At 40.4% G+C, this 18451-nt stretch overlaps 1 protein-coding gene across 7 annotated transcripts in view; it reads right to left on the bottom strand.

Moving 5' to 3' along the window:
• Tmem67 (transmembrane protein 67) overlaps positions 1-18451 on the bottom strand; it is a 50666-nt gene that overhangs the window by 30736 nt on the left and 1479 nt on the right. For 2 of the 7 annotated variants that reach the window (XR_001784156.1, XM_006538007.4), the window contains exons 2-10: positions 17625-17911; positions 15822-15910; positions 9785-9878; positions 7246-7345; positions 5533-5602; positions 5365-5439; positions 3804-3866; positions 359-513; positions 147-255 (exon numbers count right to left, since the gene is read on the bottom strand). Coding sequence is in view for 4 of the 7 variants with exons in the window: in XM_006538007.4 (XP_006538070.3) it covers positions 147-255; positions 359-513; positions 3804-3866; positions 5365-5439; positions 5533-5602; positions 7246-7345; positions 9785-9878; positions 15822-15910; positions 17625-17911 (1042 nt within the window). In the remaining 3 variants the exon portion in view is untranslated. Of the gene's footprint in view, positions 1-146; positions 256-358; positions 514-3803; positions 3867-5364; positions 5440-5532; positions 5603-7245; positions 7346-9784; positions 9879-15821; positions 15911-17624; positions 17918-18451 lie in introns of those variants that run through there. The other 5 variants (NR_110955.1, XM_006538008.3, NR_161254.1 and 2 more) reach the window with 3 other exon arrangements.

Consider the following 18451-nt stretch of genomic DNA (forward strand, 5'->3'; position numbering starts at 1 on the left):
CTGGGAACCGAGGGAATAAAGCCAGGGCCTGTGTATGTCAGTAGGCATACCATCGCTGAGCCCCATCTCCAGGCATAGTTACTTTTTAAATCTTAAAGTTCAGAGATTATGTGTAGTGACTGCTCCTATGATACAGGGACTTGTACCTGGTTTTGTCCTTTAAAACTGAAATTTGTAGGAAGAGGTGTAGTACTGAGAACTTGAGGAGCCAATCCTGGCTGGTCTCCATAGAACAGCCAAGGAAGGTTCTGTCTCCTACAAACAATTAGAATCGTCTTAATAAGTGGAAGAAATAGTTCATATTATTAACATTCATGAAATAACCACTGGAGTATTTAACACATCCAAATTTCCTCACCAGAATGGAACAGAATGCACACTGATCAATCCAGCAGTGCTTTCAAAGATGTAATGGAACAGTCGACAAGCATCGAGTGTGGTCGAGTCGTAAGAGTTCATGTTCATCACGCACATATTTCCAAGAGCTTGGCACGATGTCAGGTTGGCGTGAGTCTACACAAGGAAGCAGCGCACATTAGCAATGTAAGCAAAAGTTAATAGAAAAATTATTTAATTGTACTTAATCTACTAATTAGCTTATATTTTCTTTAGTTTTGTAATACTTTTTCTGTACTCAAGTAGACAATAAACGTTTAAGTATTTTTATTTATATGTCTGTGGGCTTTGCCTGCATGTGTGTCTATACCAAGTACATGCCCCATGCAAACAGAGTCCAGAAGAAGGCTTCAGTTTCCCTAGAGTTGGATTTATAGATAGTTGTGAGTTACCACCTGAGTGCTGGAATTGAACCTGGGTACTTTGCAAGAGCAGTCAGTGCCCTTAACTGCTGAGCCATATCTCTAGCCTCGCCCCAAACTCTTAATACTTGAAGATGAATAATAACAATAGTTTAATTATAAATCTTAGGCAAAATATTAGCATGGTTACCTGAAGGAAGCACAAATATAGAGAATGTGATTTTAAAGAAACTATTAGCTGGGCAGTGGTGGTATACACCTTTAATCCCAGTACTTGGGAGGCAGAGGCAGGTGGATTTCTGAGTTCGAGGCCAGCCTGGTCTTCAGAGTAAGTTCCAGGACAGCCAGGGCTACACAGAGAAACCCTGTCTCAGAAAAACAATACCTCTCCTGGGCATATATCCAGAAGATGTCCCAACCAGTAAGAAGAACACATGCTCCACTATGTTCATAGCAGCCTTGTTTATAATAGCCAGAAGCTGGAAAGAACCCAGATGCCCCTCAACAGAGGAATGGATACAGAAAATGTGGTACATTTACACAATGGAATACTACTCAGCTATTAAAAAGAATGAATTTATGAAATTCCTAGGCAAATGGATGGACCTGGAGGGTATCATCCTGAGTGAAGTAACCCAATCACAAAGGAACTCACACAATACGTACTCACTGATAAGTGGATATTAGCCCAGAAACTTAGGATACCCAAGATATAAGATATAATTTGCTAAAAACATTAAACCCAAGAGAACGAAGACCAAAGTGTGGACACTTTGCCCCTTCTTAGAATAGGAAACAAAACACCCATGGAAGGAGTTACAGAGACAAAATTTGGAAGTGTGATGAAAGGATGGACCATCTAGTGATTGACATATCCAGAGATCCATCCCATGATCAGCTTCCAAATGCTGACACCATTGCATACACTAGCAAGATTTTGCTGAAAGGACCCAGATATAGCTGTCTCTTGTGAGACTATGCCAGGGCCTAGCAAACACAGAAATGGATGCTCACAGTCAGCTTTTGAATGGACCACAGGGCCCCCAATGGAGGAGCTAGAGAAAGCACCCAAGGAACTAAAGGGAACTGCAACCCTATAGGTGGAACAACAATATGAACTAACCAGTACCTGGGAGCTCTTGTCTTTAGCTGCATATGTATCAAAAGATGGCCTAGTCGGCCATCACTGCAAAGAGAGGCCCATTGGACTTGCAAACTTTATATGCCCCAGTACAGGGGAACGCCAGGGCCAAAAAGGGGGAGTGGGTGGGTAGGGGATTGGGGGGGTGGGTATAGGGGACCTTTTGGATAGCATTGAAAATGTAAACGAGGAAAATACCTAATTAAAAAATAATAATAAATAAAAAAAAGAAAAACAAACAAACAAACAAACAAAAAGAAACTATTAGAGAAAATAGTTACATTTTAGGGTATACCATGGTTGTATATTACATCTGAAATAGAACTTATTCCACTTTGCTTGAGTAATTAAGAACAACAAAATAAGATCATTAGTTGAGTTTAACTGCTCACATTTCTTTCCCAGTTTTCCCTATCTGGAAAACAAAACAAAACAAAACAAACAAAAAAAACTACAACAAAAAATAAGCCACTTTGTTATTCAAGTAAAAAACTTTAGAAAAAACTTATCTTTTCCCTTTCTCACATCAGACTTCTTAGTGAGCCTTGCTGCTCAGTCTTCACATGAGGCAGAGCTCAACATTTTCCTTATTTCTCCAGCCCCGTCCAGCCCCATGCTCTCCCTCATTCAAATTACTTTAAGATGACTCCAGAGGATCTCCTGCTGTTGCCCCAGCAAATCTATTCTTCATGCTATGGCTACTTCCAAAGCCTGGAGCCAGGTCTTTCTGAGAGCCAGCTACTCCCTGCAGCTGTGACTTTGCCTCTATTTTCCCTGTTCACTCTGCTCAGCCTCTCCTACCTACACCCAGCTTCCTTTTTTAGATATTTTCTTTATTTACATTTCAAATGCTATCCCCAAAGACTCCTATATCCTCCCCCTGCCCTGCTCCCCAACCCACCCACTCCTGCTTCCTGGCCCTGGCATTCCCCTGTACTGGGGCATATGATCTTCCCAAGACCAAGGGCCTCTCCTCCTATTGATGGCCGCCTAGGCTATCTTCTGCTACATATGCAGCTAGTGATACAGCTCTGGTGGATACTTCGCTACTCACAGATTCTTAACCACACACACACACCACCACCACCACACACACCACATACACATAACACACCCACCTACCCCCCCCACACTCTCGCACACACACTCTCTTATGTTCTTTGTTCTTTATTCTAATACTTACTGATACATACTAACAGCCTGCCATTTATTTAGAACAAATGTAGAAGAGTGGCAAGTACATTGTAATTACTTATATGACGAAGTTTTTCTGTCTTCTTCTGCATGTCAAAGCTAAGAATGGGCCTGGCACATACCATGTTACCTTCTTCCTAAAGGACATTCACTTTCTCCAGACAGTAAATTACAACTGTGGTAATCTGAATAAGAACCAGTCCAATAGACTCATATGTTTGAATACTAGGGTCCTAGTCGGTGAAACTGGGGAGGATTAGGAAGTGTGGCCATGTTGGAGGAAGTGTGTCACTGGGAGTACACTGAGGTTTCAGGACTCCTTGCCGTTCCCAGTGTTCTCTCTCTGTCCTCTACTTGTGGATTAAGACGTGAGCTCTCAGCTGTTCCTGCCACCATGCCATGCCATCATGCACTATAATCTGAAGTGTAAGTCTAAGGAAATGCCATCTTTTATAAGTTGTCTTGGTCATGGTGTTTTGTCATAACAATTAAGAAGTAACTAGGACAACAATCAAACAACTCTGGAGACAGTCTGTATATGTAAACTGCATAATATCTTATGTATTCTATTTCAACCCAATGGAAAGGCTTTATTCTTCTTATAGAACATAAATATAAAGGTATATATCTACTTAGAAAACATTTATTTAAATTAAAAATACACTACAATTCATCAATGTAAAATTAATTTAAAAAACATTTAAGCTTACCCAGCATGCAGCTGCTGTTGCCTGCAAATACTTGGCAAACCATTCTGAATTTAATGACATGCCCTATAAACAGAAAGAGAAAGACAGGTTTAAATTCAAAGGAAGATTCCTTAACCTTATGAGTTAGTCTGGCTTTGTAAACAACAAAGGGCTTGAGAACAACCTTTGCTAGGTCCTAAAATCAGAAAACACACAACTATCTAAAACCAACCAGAATCGCCAGGATCGCCAGAAGACCAAGGCAGGCATACACGGTTTTTGTTTGATTGAGACAGGCTTCTTGAAGACCAGACTGGTCTCAAACTCACTCCATAGCCAGCTATGACCTTGAACTCCTGATCCTCCTACCTCTACTTTCAAGTGCTACGACCACAGACGTGTGTCATCAGATCTGTTTCATAAATGATTTCTGAGGGCTAGAGCTATAAGCCTCTGGACAAGACTCAACACTTTAAGGTCTGCCCATACATCTTGCTAAAAGCTGAGACACTGAGAACACAAGAGTAACAAGAGATTAACCGAGGAGACACAAGCAGATTAGCTAGAGTATGGCATCACAGCTATCAAACATGTTTAAAATAAAACCACAAGGTATGGTATTCATCTCTTCAATAAGGAAAATTTCCTCTTTTAAGAAAATGAGTAAATGTGCAGAATAAGGTTGAAGAAAACAGACACACACAATAACTCATATACACACTCATACATATTCACACATGCATAAATGTTTTCTATGAGAGAATGTCAATTAATAAATGTGGAAGGTTGTTAAAGAAAAGAGTCACAAAAGGAGACAAGTTCGTATGTTACCAGCTAGTGAAGTATAACCTTTGAAATTCTCTCACACCATCTGTGGCCATGCCACCCTGACTGCTCCTGATCTCAGAGGGTAAGCAGGGTCGGGCTTGGAGAGTCCTTTGAGGAAATGGAGAGTTCAGGTAAGCATGCTAGCTTAATGCTTACAGCTAAATGAAGAGTTTCAGTGATGGGACAGGTAGACAGAGAGTGCATGCTCTCTAACATGGTGTAATGTACTGAGTTGAGCACACTGATTTTTCTTCCATGGCTTTCTTACAAAGCACACATTGACTGTAACAAAAGACAGCACAGATGTAGGCTGGGAGTTATCCCACAGGTGCTACGTCTTGGAACCTGACCTGTCAAGTTCATGAAAGACAGGGAAAGACTGAGGACTTGTCTCACATTGAAAAACAATAAGACGATATAGCCTCAAAAAATCTGGCAATTTCAAGACATGTTGTTGTGACCTTTTAGAAAATTTATTTCAGTTTTACTTACGTGAAAAAGTAAATGCATATAAATTAAAGGAATGAGCTAAGATATAGAAGAAGAACACTTTTAAAATGTAGTACCAAGCCAGCCAACTCTGGTTTTTAGCTGTTTGTATTTTACAGTGAATTACACATAAATCTTCCTCAATTTGTCTGAAATTAATCAAAGGAAGAAACGGAGAGCAACCTTTCTTAAACAAATATGCAACAAAACAAAACCAAAAAAAAAAAAAAAAAAAGAACCCAAATAAACAAAGAACTATACTCACAAGCTCTCCATAACGTGCAGTGGAAATTACACGTTGATGAAAATTCCCTGTGTTGCTGAAACATAATCCACCTGTCTTCACAAATTAATAAGAGAAAAGTATCCAATTATAGAAATATATCATCTACTGAATTAAAAATATATACTTTATCCACTTGATTGTCCTTACTAAAGTGTGAGGCTCTGAACATGAACAGGACCTGCTTGTATTCACAAATGTTGGTTCGCAGCGGACACACCTGGTCAATAGAACAAAGATAATTTTTTTTAAATGTTAATACATTACACTGAACCTGATTTAACTGAGAACTTGTCTTGTTAAGTGACACATTAGAACATAGTAAGAGAGCCAAGCAATTAATTATATAAGTTCAAAACATTAGTATGACTTTAAAGAGCTTTATGTCATTTTTATAAGGCAAAGTATAAATGAAATTGGACCATTTTCTTAACTACATACATGAAGATGTATAGGATGATACATTTAAATACACTAAACAGCAAAGGTTATAAAGTCACTAACCAACAGCAGAGCCCAACAAACTCATATAAACAGTGCTAAGTCAGCTTGTATAAGAAGGTATCTAATATACTTCTTCAGTGTCAGCTGAGAGCATGAACATGTTAGCAGTTCCATCAAAACTGCAAGAACACCTTACTGTCTTTGTTATTTTCAACTAAGGAATGAGATAGAGTGTTCTGGACTAGTTGGGAATTCAGATGGGCTGATATGGACATAAATTACCTATAACAATGAGGTTGAGAAGCAGGCTACCACATGGCATGGAACTCAGATCAGACTTAGGGAAGGACCAGAGGGGCAAACTGGTAGGTCAACCCAGGGCCAAATTTTGGTTGGTTTAGCTCAAGTCAATCAGAGTTTATAAATAATATGCTGCTAACTTTCTCAAGAAGATCTGTTATCTTCTACAATAAATTTAGGAAGTAAAGAGAAAAACAGTGCCAAGAGGCAAGTTACCAATGTATACTTCTGAAAACTGAAAAGACTGAAGTAGGTATAATGTGTTTATACTGAAGGAACATGCATGCAAAGGGATGCACTTAAGAATTTGAGTGCATGTGGTAAATGTGTATATAAGAAGGGAACAGAAGCAACATATCTGGGCTGTAAATCAGTGTGCCTGAGTTATGATAACATTTATTAATATCCCCTTTGTGGTGCTTGGAATGAGAATGGCGTCCATAGGCTTATATATTTGAATGCTTAGTCATCAGGGGATAGAACTGTTTGGAAAGGATTAGAAGGTGGAGTCTCATTGGAGGAGGTGTTGCTGGGGGTGGGCTTTGACGCTTCAAAAACGCAGGTGGGGCTCAGTCTTTCTCTCTATGTTGCCTGCATATCAGGATACGAAGCTCTCAGCGCCTACTCCTGTTCTAAAACTCTAAGCAAACCCCCAATTAAATGCTCTCTTTTATAAGAGTTATCTTGGTCATGGCTCCTCTTCATACCAAAAGATCAGTAACCAAGACGTCTTTCCATTACAATTACAATATAAAGTGGCTTTAGAGTCCTACTCTATACATATTATACTATAGCTCATGTGTAAATTTCATAATACCAAAAAGTAGCTGTCTTTTGCTAGGCAGCTAGTAAAGCACTATGCTCAGACATTGCTTATTTATTTTAAGACAGAGAAGCTTATGAAACCTATGCAATGGAGAGTGTACTTCCGTTCTAAATACAGGAGATTCTAACTATCTAACACCAAATTATTAGAAAGCTAATTTAAGACTTGAGCCCACGTTTTCATGGATTCTGAATCTCAGCCCCTTTAATGACTACCTGTATTTTTTCTTGGGATACACAGATGGCACATAAAAGTAGGACATCAATGAATTTTGTTTTCAGTACACTACTCACCTGGTTCCTAAAGCATTGGCTTTTGTAAATGAGTTTTCACTTTCATCACAAAGCTCGCAAGTTGCTTGGGCTAACAAAGACCCACTAACATTTCTTTCCACTGTGCAAGATATAAAGGAGTGAGTGTTGTATTATATACTCTGAAATATTCACATGTCCCTGTAATTATCAGTGTAATAATAATTCTCAAAGTAGCATCATTTGCTTGAAAGGCATGCCAAGCATATATATAATAAAATATACCAAAAAAAATCTTCTCCATTCCAACTGAAAACACATAGAACTAGTTTTCTAAGTGACTATAACAGCAAACCAACATTTTCCCTAAGCCAAATTTCTCAACATCTTTCCTTACATGCTGGGATGAGGAGAGTGTCTTCACAGATTGCTGGCAGGTTGTCAAAATTGTGAGGGCTTCTAATAGCCTCCAAATCCATATTCCCCACACAACACTAAATTTTATTTTTAGACACCAAACCTATAAACGTACATGTACCAGTACATAACACCATTCACTGAAGTGTAAAACAGAACTGAAATATCCAAAGCAGCAGAATGGTGAGACACCTATGATTATTTGTTTTCAATAGGTGGAGGCAGGGGGATTAGGAGTTCAAGTTCATCCCTGACTACACAGCGAGTCTTAAGCCAGCCTGCTCTACAAGAGACCCTGCCTCAAAACAAACAAGATGGTATACATTGTATGGGCAGAGAGGAGGGAGGTGCTACAAGGGCACAAGACAGATAAAAGAAGGTGGAGGTTGAGTATAGTTAGAATATGCTATATCCATGTACAAAACTGTCAATCAGCAAATTTAACTGGTAAAAAGTAAAAATACTATATATCTTAGTTAATAATTTGTAGGATGATCCTTACATTTATTGAAGAACTAGGACCTCTAACCCTTATCCACATTATGAAATTTTCCTTAGTTTGCAGTATGGTCAGTGCATACCAATACACAGTCACATCTGCCCACATACACACACAGAAGTACCTAAAACCATACTGCAACAATGTTTTCCTGTATAATGCTCTACCTTACTGTTTAAGACAAAGTCTCTTGCCAAATTGCGTGCATGTGCACACATGCCACCCACTCCTGGTGCTGGTATTATGCATGTGTGCACATACTTGGCTTTCACATGGGTTCTGGGGACCCAAACACAGGTCCACATGTATGGCTTCAAGTACTTAACCCACTTAGCCAGCCACATCTTCCGACCTTTGCTTTGGTATTTTTATTTTTATGGCATTTAACAATTTTTATGCAGTCAAATTTATCAATTTTTCCTGCTGAGGGAAGGGTTGTTGTTTTTCTATACTTAGAAAAACTTACATGCAAAGAATGTAAGTTTGTCTTTATTTTAAAACTTTTTATGCTTTACAGTAAATCTTTAACTAGTGATTTAGTTGGAATTTAAGGACTTAGGTAGAAGCCTGATTCAGTGTTGTCTTAGCACCAGCTAGCAGTCATTCTCACCCTCACTGATGGAAATGCCAGTTTTTTCACTCCAAATTGCCACACTGATTGGACTCATTTTGATTGTCTTGAGTTCTACAAATAGCTGAAGTCGAAAGCATAAAATACACATGATATCTGACAGTATAGTTTCCTCTTTCAGAATTCTCAATGTATTTTGTGGTATAAACTTGAGAATTTGTGTATACATACACACATATATGTGTGTGTGTGTGTGTGTGTGTAATAAATGCTGGTTGAACTTATTATTCATACCATTCCTTAATACAGTTTAGCAGGACAGCTGACAGTTTTTATAATATTTAATCATCTCAACCAAATATGAAGAGTATATTTTCATTATGAAAGCTTGCTTTTGGCAGTCCGTCCAAAGCTGCCATGATGATTATGTGACCTGCAGACTTCCTTTTATCTTTTGTTGTTGTTGTTGTCTCTTCTTTTTCAGCTGTAGACTGTAGCGGCTGAGATTTACAACTTGCTGGCTCTGAGGTGTTTTTCTCTTAAACTCTAATAAAATTGCTCTTAGCTTTAAAAGAAAGTCTTCCTTCCAAGTTCATTTGAATACCCCTTTAATTCAGTAATCGTGAGCATTTCTTCTAAAGGGCTGCTTTAATGCTCTTTATTTTCTCATATCACATTTCCTAATGACTTGATCTTTATATAGATATACCTTTTGCATATTAATTTTGCAACTTGAGAAACTGTATTTTATAGGAATTTTTAATGATTTCCTTGGGTTTTTCAAATATACAGTGATTTTAAATTGAAGTAATGACTTTTTAGAAAACATTCTTTCAGAAGAATACTTTCAGCTCTTACCTGAGTCTAACAGTTTCTATCCTTTTCCAAGTATTGACAGTAACAGACATGCTAATTCATGTTCTTGAATTGGGAAGAATTCTTAAAATTTCTCTTCTCATTGTCTGCTGTGTTAAGCATCATGACATTTTGCACTACAACATTTTTTTACACAACTACAAAGCCATTTAAATTAATATCCTTTATAAAATAAACACAAAAATTCATCACCATTATTTTATAAATATTATTCTTACCTAATATATGGCCAGTGGGACAGTGGCACTTCCCCTCAGCAGTTAAGCCACTAGGACAAGAAATGCAGTCCCAGCCATCTTTAGTAACGCCTTTCTAAAATTGAAAAAAAAAAGGAGATTTTTCTTTTTAATTTATTTTATTCTTAGTTGATCATATAAATTCAAAATTAATTTTTACATTTATATTTACTTACAAGTATAAAATACAACAAAACTGAACGCAATCTAGTAAATAAGAATCCAGTTATGCTTACTCTTACTGATTCCAAAGTACTCTAATGTTTTTAAAATTGAAGTTTATTGGCTTTTAAATTTTAAGTTATGATTCCAAGTGGGTTTATTACATGCCAATTGTCTAGTTATTAATTTGACTTAAGAAACCAGTAGAATACTGATCTAGTCACTTAGTAAAGTTACGAACAAAGGTTTTAATAAGGCTTGGCATTATGACCTCATATCACATGGTTTAGGAAAACTCTAGAATAACTTAAGAAGTTACACAGGTGATGAGGAGAGAAGACAGGAATAGATGACCAGAAGGTTAACTTCCTTGGTTTGAATATAAGAAGTCCGGCTTTGACTAGAGGTACATTCTTGTGGATGAATGCAGGGAGGTGTAGCTGTAATACCTTATTAAACAAGCATTGCTTTCAAATCCAATCTTTCGTAAACTGACTCCAGTAACCAGAAACCCCAAGGATAAGTTCTGGCCATCAAAGCAACCATGGCAAGCAGTGTTACTGGTGGTGATGGACAGCAATGGAGAAGGAGATGGACAGCAATGGAGAAGGAGAAGGCAAAAACAAACCAAATGAGCACAGAACACAGAAAGCTCACACACTCAAACCCAATGAACCCAGAAAGCTCACACACTCAAACAACAATAGTCAGAAACAGAACATGGGGTGGCTGCCACATCATTCATATAGCCAACTGAGCCATCTTGGCTTGCATCTTGGCTCCAGTGCTTACAAATCTTATGTATACACAGACCCATCTGCACCTAGAGAGCAGACAGATAAAACGTTCCAAACCAGAATTGGGTGGGTGGGCTGTCTGGCCTTTTGCCCTGCATGGGAGTGAAAGGGTTTTGTAACTGGATGAGAGGGAATGGTGCTCGGCTATGGAGGAGTCTGGGTGTTCCATACCCTGGGGCCCACCTGGGAAGCTGATAATGGAAAGGGTGTGTCAAACTGTGTGGTTTGGAGGAGAAGGTGCTGGGGGGTGGGGTGGTGGTGATGGTGGTGGTGGTGGTGGTGGACAGATAGTGAACATGCCATCAAGTGGATGGGGAAGCAAAAGAAATACAGGTTCCTACTTTAGCTGTGATATTCCTTCCCAGTAAGGGGACAGGACTGGTTAGTACCACTTGGGAGGGGTAGGTAAGGGGAATACCCCTACAAATACAGCTAAGTGGTGGGGTTTGGTGAAGCTGGTAAGGATGTTCCTCTACTCTGATAACAGAGGAACAAGAAGAATAGATGGGTTCCCCAGAACTCTTATTACTGAGAAGCGGCCCTGGTGTCTAGAAGGAAGCAAATGGATCACTCACATATTATGACTACCTGAGGCTCCTGTTGGACATGGCTGTGGTCAGGCCAAGGAAGCCAGGGTCCCCTTAGTCATCCATGGCCAGATCTACGTGGTCAGCTAGAGGGTGATTTGGGCTTGATGTCCTCACATGGCAAAGGACATAAAGACAATCAGCAGCCCAATGTCCCTCTTGATGGCACTGGGGCATGACTGGAATGGTTTGTGAGGGTTTAGACAGACTACTAGGCCAGTGACCCTCCTAACAGTATCTGACACAGGGACCCAGAGGCTCTTGGGCTTTGGGAGGCTGTGCAGCAGCTATGGCTGACTGATAGGCCTTAGTCAGCATCAGGTATTTTTGTTTTCAGGCTTTTTCATCTCTCCCATGCTACATCTTAAAGGCCATCGCTAAGACTTCTCTATGGCATCAGGAGTCCTTTCTATAGACATTTAAGTTTGGCCCTAATATCAGGGAAATTCTGGGAGAGGTAGGTGATAAGGAGTTGATTTTCAGATCGGCATACTGTAAGAGGGTCTTTGTAAGATAGTCTAGGAGTAGAGGTGGGTTTTCTGGATGCTGTCTTGGATTTTTTCATAATTTATCTCTTTAAGGGGTGGCCTTGTGGAGACCAGTCAGGAGGCAAGTTATAAATTTATCCATAGCAATGATGCCCTGTGGGTATGATAATTCCATTCAGGGTCTTGGTCAGGGACTAACTCAGCCCTGACTGGGTGGGCAATATTAGTTGGATAGATTTCATCTGCATGTGCCTTAGCCTGATCCCAGACTTGCTTGCACTCCTCGGGGAGAATGTTGTCGGTGAGAGTCATATAAAGGTCACGGAAGGCAAGGTTGTAAGATTGGGTGATATACTGGAAATCTTTAACAAAGGCGGAAGAATTAGAACGTAAGATCCCGCTCTCTTTTTGAGAGAGTTCACTTAATGAGAAGGGGATGTGCTCCCTGACCCAGCTGTTCACCTGCGCAACCTCCCAGAGAAGAAGATCCCTCTAGGTTTAGGGTGGGTAGGAGGAGGTAAAGAGAGTCACATGGAAGAGTGGGGAAAGTGAGTGCTGGAGAGGACTGATTTGGACAGCCTGTAACTGTGGCGAGAGGAAGGGAGACTGAAGAGGGAAAGAAGGAATTGTGGGTTGAGGCTGATAAGGGTGAGGCTCATTAGCATGATCAAAAATAGTGGAGGGATCATCTTGCTTGGGCTTTGTTTTTCCTTTGGTCACTTTTAAACAAGCTGAGAGTGAGATCACATAGCAAGTCCATCTTTTCTAACCCCAGAAAGGTGGTTGTCAGCCTTCATCCAGATGAGGGGACAGCAGCTAAGATAGCAGCAAGCCACATGCTTTGTTTAAGATTACCTATGTATAAATTTTAACTCTCAACCTGGGAGTCCCAGTTTTAGGTTGACCTGTTTGTTACAGATTTTTATAAGTTTTTAAATCATATCCAATATGCTTACAAAAGTTTTAGAGATAAACCCAAACCAAGTGAGTACGAGATTAGTAGCGATAGTCCCTACTGGGAATAGTCTGTCCTGTTATTTTGTTTTGTTCTCCTTTCTCTGACACTTAGGCAGCTGGCTCACCTGATCTGAGACAGAAATTTTGGAGGAAACCTTTAAACAAGTACAGGTGGATCTAGAGGAGGGGAGTCACACCCCAACTCCAGAGCCTGCTTTTAATTGAAGTTGGGCAGCACAAAACAACAGTCTAATATCATGCATACCTAAAACATGCCAGAATCCCTCCAATACTGAATCCAGTAAGCTGAGAATAAACAATCCTTAGAGATGGGAAAATTCTGAGCCCTGGCTATAGACAGAGGCTATTGCAGGAGGGACTTGAGAGACATATCAGTCAGCAAAGAGTATGTGTACACTGGCCTACTTCTTTGCTTCTCCCTGTCCTGGTAGGTCAGGCTCCTGGCTCCCACTTTGCAACAAACTTACAGATCCATTAATGGTAATGGACATTTACACTGTGTCTATTAGGGAGACCAGACAAAAACAAAGGGCTTGGAAATGAGAAAAGAGAAATAGGGAAAGGAGAATCTTATTTTTACTTCCTCTATCACTTTCAGTATTTGTAAAGGCCCTGAATAATATTAGGATCTGACTAAGGGATATTGAGGCCAAATTTGATTGCAAAAATGATCAATTTTAGGGGCCTTTAAGTCTGGTGTTAGGTGGACATGCTGAAAGTTTTCCAATAGGCATCCCAAGTGGGAATGACAGGGCATGGAAGACACTGTTCCCATGGATGAGAGGCAGGGGAGGAAAAATGTCACTGCAACTTTTAGTTGCAGGTGTCCCCAGCACTAAAGGAGGACGAGCCATTCACTGGGTTGTCACTGTACTCAGTGGGGATCAGGGCCTTAGCTGGCTAAGCGGGAAGAGAGACTCAAGGCCTGAGAACAGAGGTGCTTTCATAGAAGCCAGAAGGCAAGGACAAATCCAGCTCTAGAAGTGGGGTCCCATCCAAAGGGAAGGGTTAGAAAACAGTCACAAAAGCCATGAGGCCCTAGGGAAGCTGTGGGATTACAGGCAGCTCCAAAGGGAAGGTGGGAGAAGAGGGCAGAAGGGGGCACAATAGCAGGATGAAGGTGAAGGAGGCAGACATAGCCTTAAAGACTGTGGCTGTGAGGTACATTTGATTCCAAAACTACCAGAGGGGTGCTGGACACTCAAGGGTAACTTCCTCAGATCTGGGGAAATGTTTACACCAACCGAAGGGGAACTAAGTGGTAGGTAAGGAGCTGAGCCATTAGTGAGCTGGGAGGTGAGTCTGCTGTGGGTAGACTGGAGAAGAGGGCTGTGGTTCCAGTGAAGCTTCGACCTGCAAGGGGGCTATAGGCATGAGGAGGACTTATCCAGTCTCGGGACCAATGTAAGCATTACATTACATTACATTACATCACGGGAAAGGTATCCTGACAGTCTGGAACCAAGGACTACCACAGAGTCACACTGCACCATGCAACATATCTCACACAAGAGATTTATTGAGAGGGAAAAACCCAAGGAGGGCAGCTGCCTCTGCTTGAATGAGGAGCAGCAAAGAACTGAGCAGAAGACAGGGTTTAGATAACATTTCTTGGCAGCAGAACTTTCCAGGGTGAAAATTTCCAGGGTTGGGATTGATGGGATTTCAAGTACCGAGCTTGGGCTTTTTTTCTCTTTAGGGTGGGGTTGGGTCCAGTTGTTAGAGCAGTTAGTGTGTTCTGTGGATAGGACCTGGCGATTTGACGTCCTCAGGGGAGGGGCCTGGCCACTCACATGCTTATAGTTATAACTGAAGTCAGTAGAGACTAATGCTAAAACTGACACAAATTAGATTTTGTTGAAGAGACTGGACTTATTAATGATTTTATATTTGGCATGCTTCCATAACACTAAAAACCTACAATAGCTTTAATAAACTTTTAGACTTTAAGTAAACTTATCCCTGGAACAATATTCTACCCATAGCCCTTCATTACCAATCACTTAGCTACAACTAGTACTTCCAAAACATGAACTAAATATAAATATAACAATCAGATCTACAGGATGAATAGTTCAAAGGATGACCCCTAATGATAATAGATTCTTAGATTTAATTTTCTAATAGAATAAGAAACAACACTTCAATAGAACTGTTATACACTCCTAATTAGCTTAAATGATTAGAAAACATATTTCTACTAATTGGTAATTAGCCCATAAAATTTGCCCACTAGTCGAATTTCCCTGAACCATTATGTAATGAGGAAACTAAGCAAACTTCGAATGATTCCATTTCTATTGATGCAACCGGCAATGCATCGACTTGCTGTACCTAATGTAGCATGAGGATTGCTGAACCTCATGTAGCATTAGGAGGATCAAGCATCATTTAAGACGATCAGCACAGTACATCTAAGACAGCGAATGCCATCTACAGCAAAGACATTTTACCCCGAATGGCTCTACATAGGGAATACTCAGCTTCTCTTTATACCCTAGTTATTCTGTGAGGCAAACAGAAAGATTTTTTTTCACAGCTTTGTACTTGGGATATCTGACTCAACCACTTTCAGAACAAAATGAATTTGTCTTTTTTCCCCAAAGTTTTCTTCTTTGCTTTACTGATCTCTCAAAATGTATACTAATAAAATTACCTTAATAAGTTTAAAGTAGCGGGGCGTGGTGGCGCACGCCTTTAATCCCAGCACTTGGGAGGCAGAGGCAGGCGGATTTCTGAGTTCTAGGCCAGCCTGGTCTACAGAGTGAGTTCCAGTACAGCCAAGGCTACACAGAGAAACCCTGTCTCAAAAAACCAAAAAAAAACAAAAAAACAAAAAAACAAAAAAAAAAACAAAACAAAAAAAGCAAAACAAAAAAACAACAACAAAAAACCCAAAACAAAAAAAGTTTAAAGTATGTGAACAAATGGGAAATTATACTGAAGTCTGAGAGATAGACATTTATGACTTTTTCTCAAAAGTTATTTTAAAATAAATTATTCATACCATGTTTTCTGGACACTTTTTACAAATAATAGAAGGTCCTCCATTATTAGAGATCATATGATATCCTGGTAGACATACACAGGAAGTTCCTGAAAAGAAAAAGAAAAAAAAAAAAACAAAGCTGATATTGTCCTTAGCAAACAAAACTCCAAGACACAAACTTAACAGTTCTTAGGATTTTGAAGCTTGGAGTGGTGGTGTATACCTGTAACCTCAGTATTTAGGAGGAAGAGGCAGGAAGTTCAGGCAGTACTTCAAGGGTATCCCTGCTCACAGACAGTGCGAGGCCAGACTGGGCATTATATGAGAGACAACAGGTGTCTTTGTCTGTCTGTCTCTCTGTCTGTCTGTCTGTGCATGTATATGTGTCTATGGGTCTGTGCGTATACATGCAAACACTGAGTGGGTTAATGAATTCTATACTTCGGCTTCTTGTTTAGTAAAATGGAGAAAAAAACAGGACCTACCTAATAGGGTCAAAGTTTAGAAATATGTCTGGCATCATGTTGCTACTTTTTAAACTGCAATTATTATTGAACTATGAAAACTACTTACTTGCTCTAGGAATTACATTTCTGCATCACTAAACCATATGTATGTGTGTTTAGTGAGTTTTAATTTTGTCAATATCTTATTGGAAAATTGCTTTCATTCAAATACTCTTTCTCTAGAAAGAAAATAAATGTTGTTTGTAATTACAAGTAGACTCAGCTAGTTAAAGAAAGAATTCTCTAAGGACTAAGTAGAGCCAGCACCTGTAGGAGTCTATGTACAACACACACGTCTTCATTCATTGTCATGAAAGCAATACAATGCAGAACACGTTTGCTCTTCACACTCCATCTTCTGACACAGTGATCCGCACTGCCTTAAGTGAGACTCTACCAGGCCTAAAGCAGGAGAGTTAACCAGTCTGAGATTCACAGCATTTTAGACTTCAGTAAATAGGAAAAGACTCATTCTGAGTAGTTAAGGGAGAACTAGACCAATCGATGCAATTAAGTCTAAAAGGACAATGTGAGCAAACAGAAGTCATCAACAATAAAAGGGACAGGTCCTAAGGGAATATGTAACCACAGATGCAAAGCCACGCGCTGGGAATGCAGAGGTAGAAAGTGAGGGAAGCCAGGTGTCCTGGCCCACGCCTTTAATCCCAGCACTCAGGAGGCAGAGGCAGGCGGATTTCTGAGTTCGAGGCCAGCCTGGCCTACAAAGTGAGAGTTCCAGGACAGCCAGGGCTACACAGAGAAACCCTGTGTCGAAAAACAAAACAAAACAAAAAACAAAAAAGAAAGTGAGGAAGAGACAAGAGTTCTCTTAGTTTCCAGTATATGTCACACAGATGTCACAACATCTCGGTTTCAGTTTCCTTTGCTTACAAAATCTGATTATAGTCACAGTTGCAAACAGCTTTAAATATCTTGAATTTGGAAGTAGAATTAATGGTCACAAGAGTTTACTAATTCACATTTCTTCCCTTGCTTTCCTGTCAGGGTACCTCACTAGACGCCTCAGGTTATTTCTTTTCTATTTCTATTCTACTTTTCTTAGGCGGCTTTCAGGTGCCATCCTAAGGATTCCCTGCCAGAGACTGACTCCGGGGAATGAGTTCCTGGAGGAGGGTAGGGTGGTGGCGCCTGGGTGACTGATCTCATTGTGTCAGCCGTATCCTCCCAGGAAACCCTTTCTTAGGTTTGATAGCTGTGCATTTTCTGAAACATTCTCCAAATAAAATGTCTGGAGTGCTGGCTGTCAGGAGTGCTTTATTTTGGTCAGAGTCCATCCACCCCCAAACCGCCTCACCTAGTGCATCCCGCCGCTGGTTGGCGCCACAGGGGGCACAGGAGAGCGCCGAGATGTCAAAGTACTGGTTGAAGTCGCAGGTCTCAGGCCGCCGGAAAGGGAAGGAGAAGATTTGTGCCCATGAGACTTCGCAGAGAACTAAGAGAAGGTAGGCGGTGCCAGTCCGGGATGAAGAACGAGATCTGACCGCCATGGCCGCCACAGGCCTTGTACGCGTCACCATGGTACCCATATCCTGGGTCCGCAGTCTCCAGCTCCCCAGCAGCCTCCTCGGTGAGTCCGCTGAGCTGATTGGACAACAGGGTTCAGAAAAAAAAAAAAAAAAAAAAAAAAAAACTCAACCTTGCGACGCCTGGTTGCTAGGTTACCACGCACGCGGGAAACAATGGATCAGACATATGCTAAATAAATTAGGGGCGGTTATTTAAAATGTATTTAAAACTCTGGGACGCAGTCAATTTACCGTGTCAGGAAATACTACTACAGCAATGGAAAATATATGGTTTTAGCACTTAAAAGTGTTTCATGAAAGTGGCAATCACACCTACATGACAGTTTACCCAGGGGATTAATTTTGACAACAAAGGAGGTGCCCTATGTTTTTACTTTTTTTGTTTGTTTTGTTCTGATTTTCGAGACAGGGTTTCTCTGTATAGTCCTGGCTGTCCTGGAACTCACTTTGTAGGCCAGGCTAGCCACGAACTCAGAAATCCCGCCTGCCTCTGCCTCTACAGTGCTGGGATTAAAGGCGTGCACCACCATGCCCGGCTTTGTTTTTACATTATTTAAAAAACACTAAGGGTAGGGATTGTTTCAAGTCCTGAGTT

This window comes from Mus musculus, chromosome 4 (genome assembly GCF_000001635.26).
Source record: "Mus musculus strain C57BL/6J chromosome 4, GRCm38.p6 C57BL/6J".
Classification (NCBI taxonomy): Eukaryota; Metazoa; Chordata; class Mammalia; order Rodentia; family Muridae; genus Mus; species Mus musculus.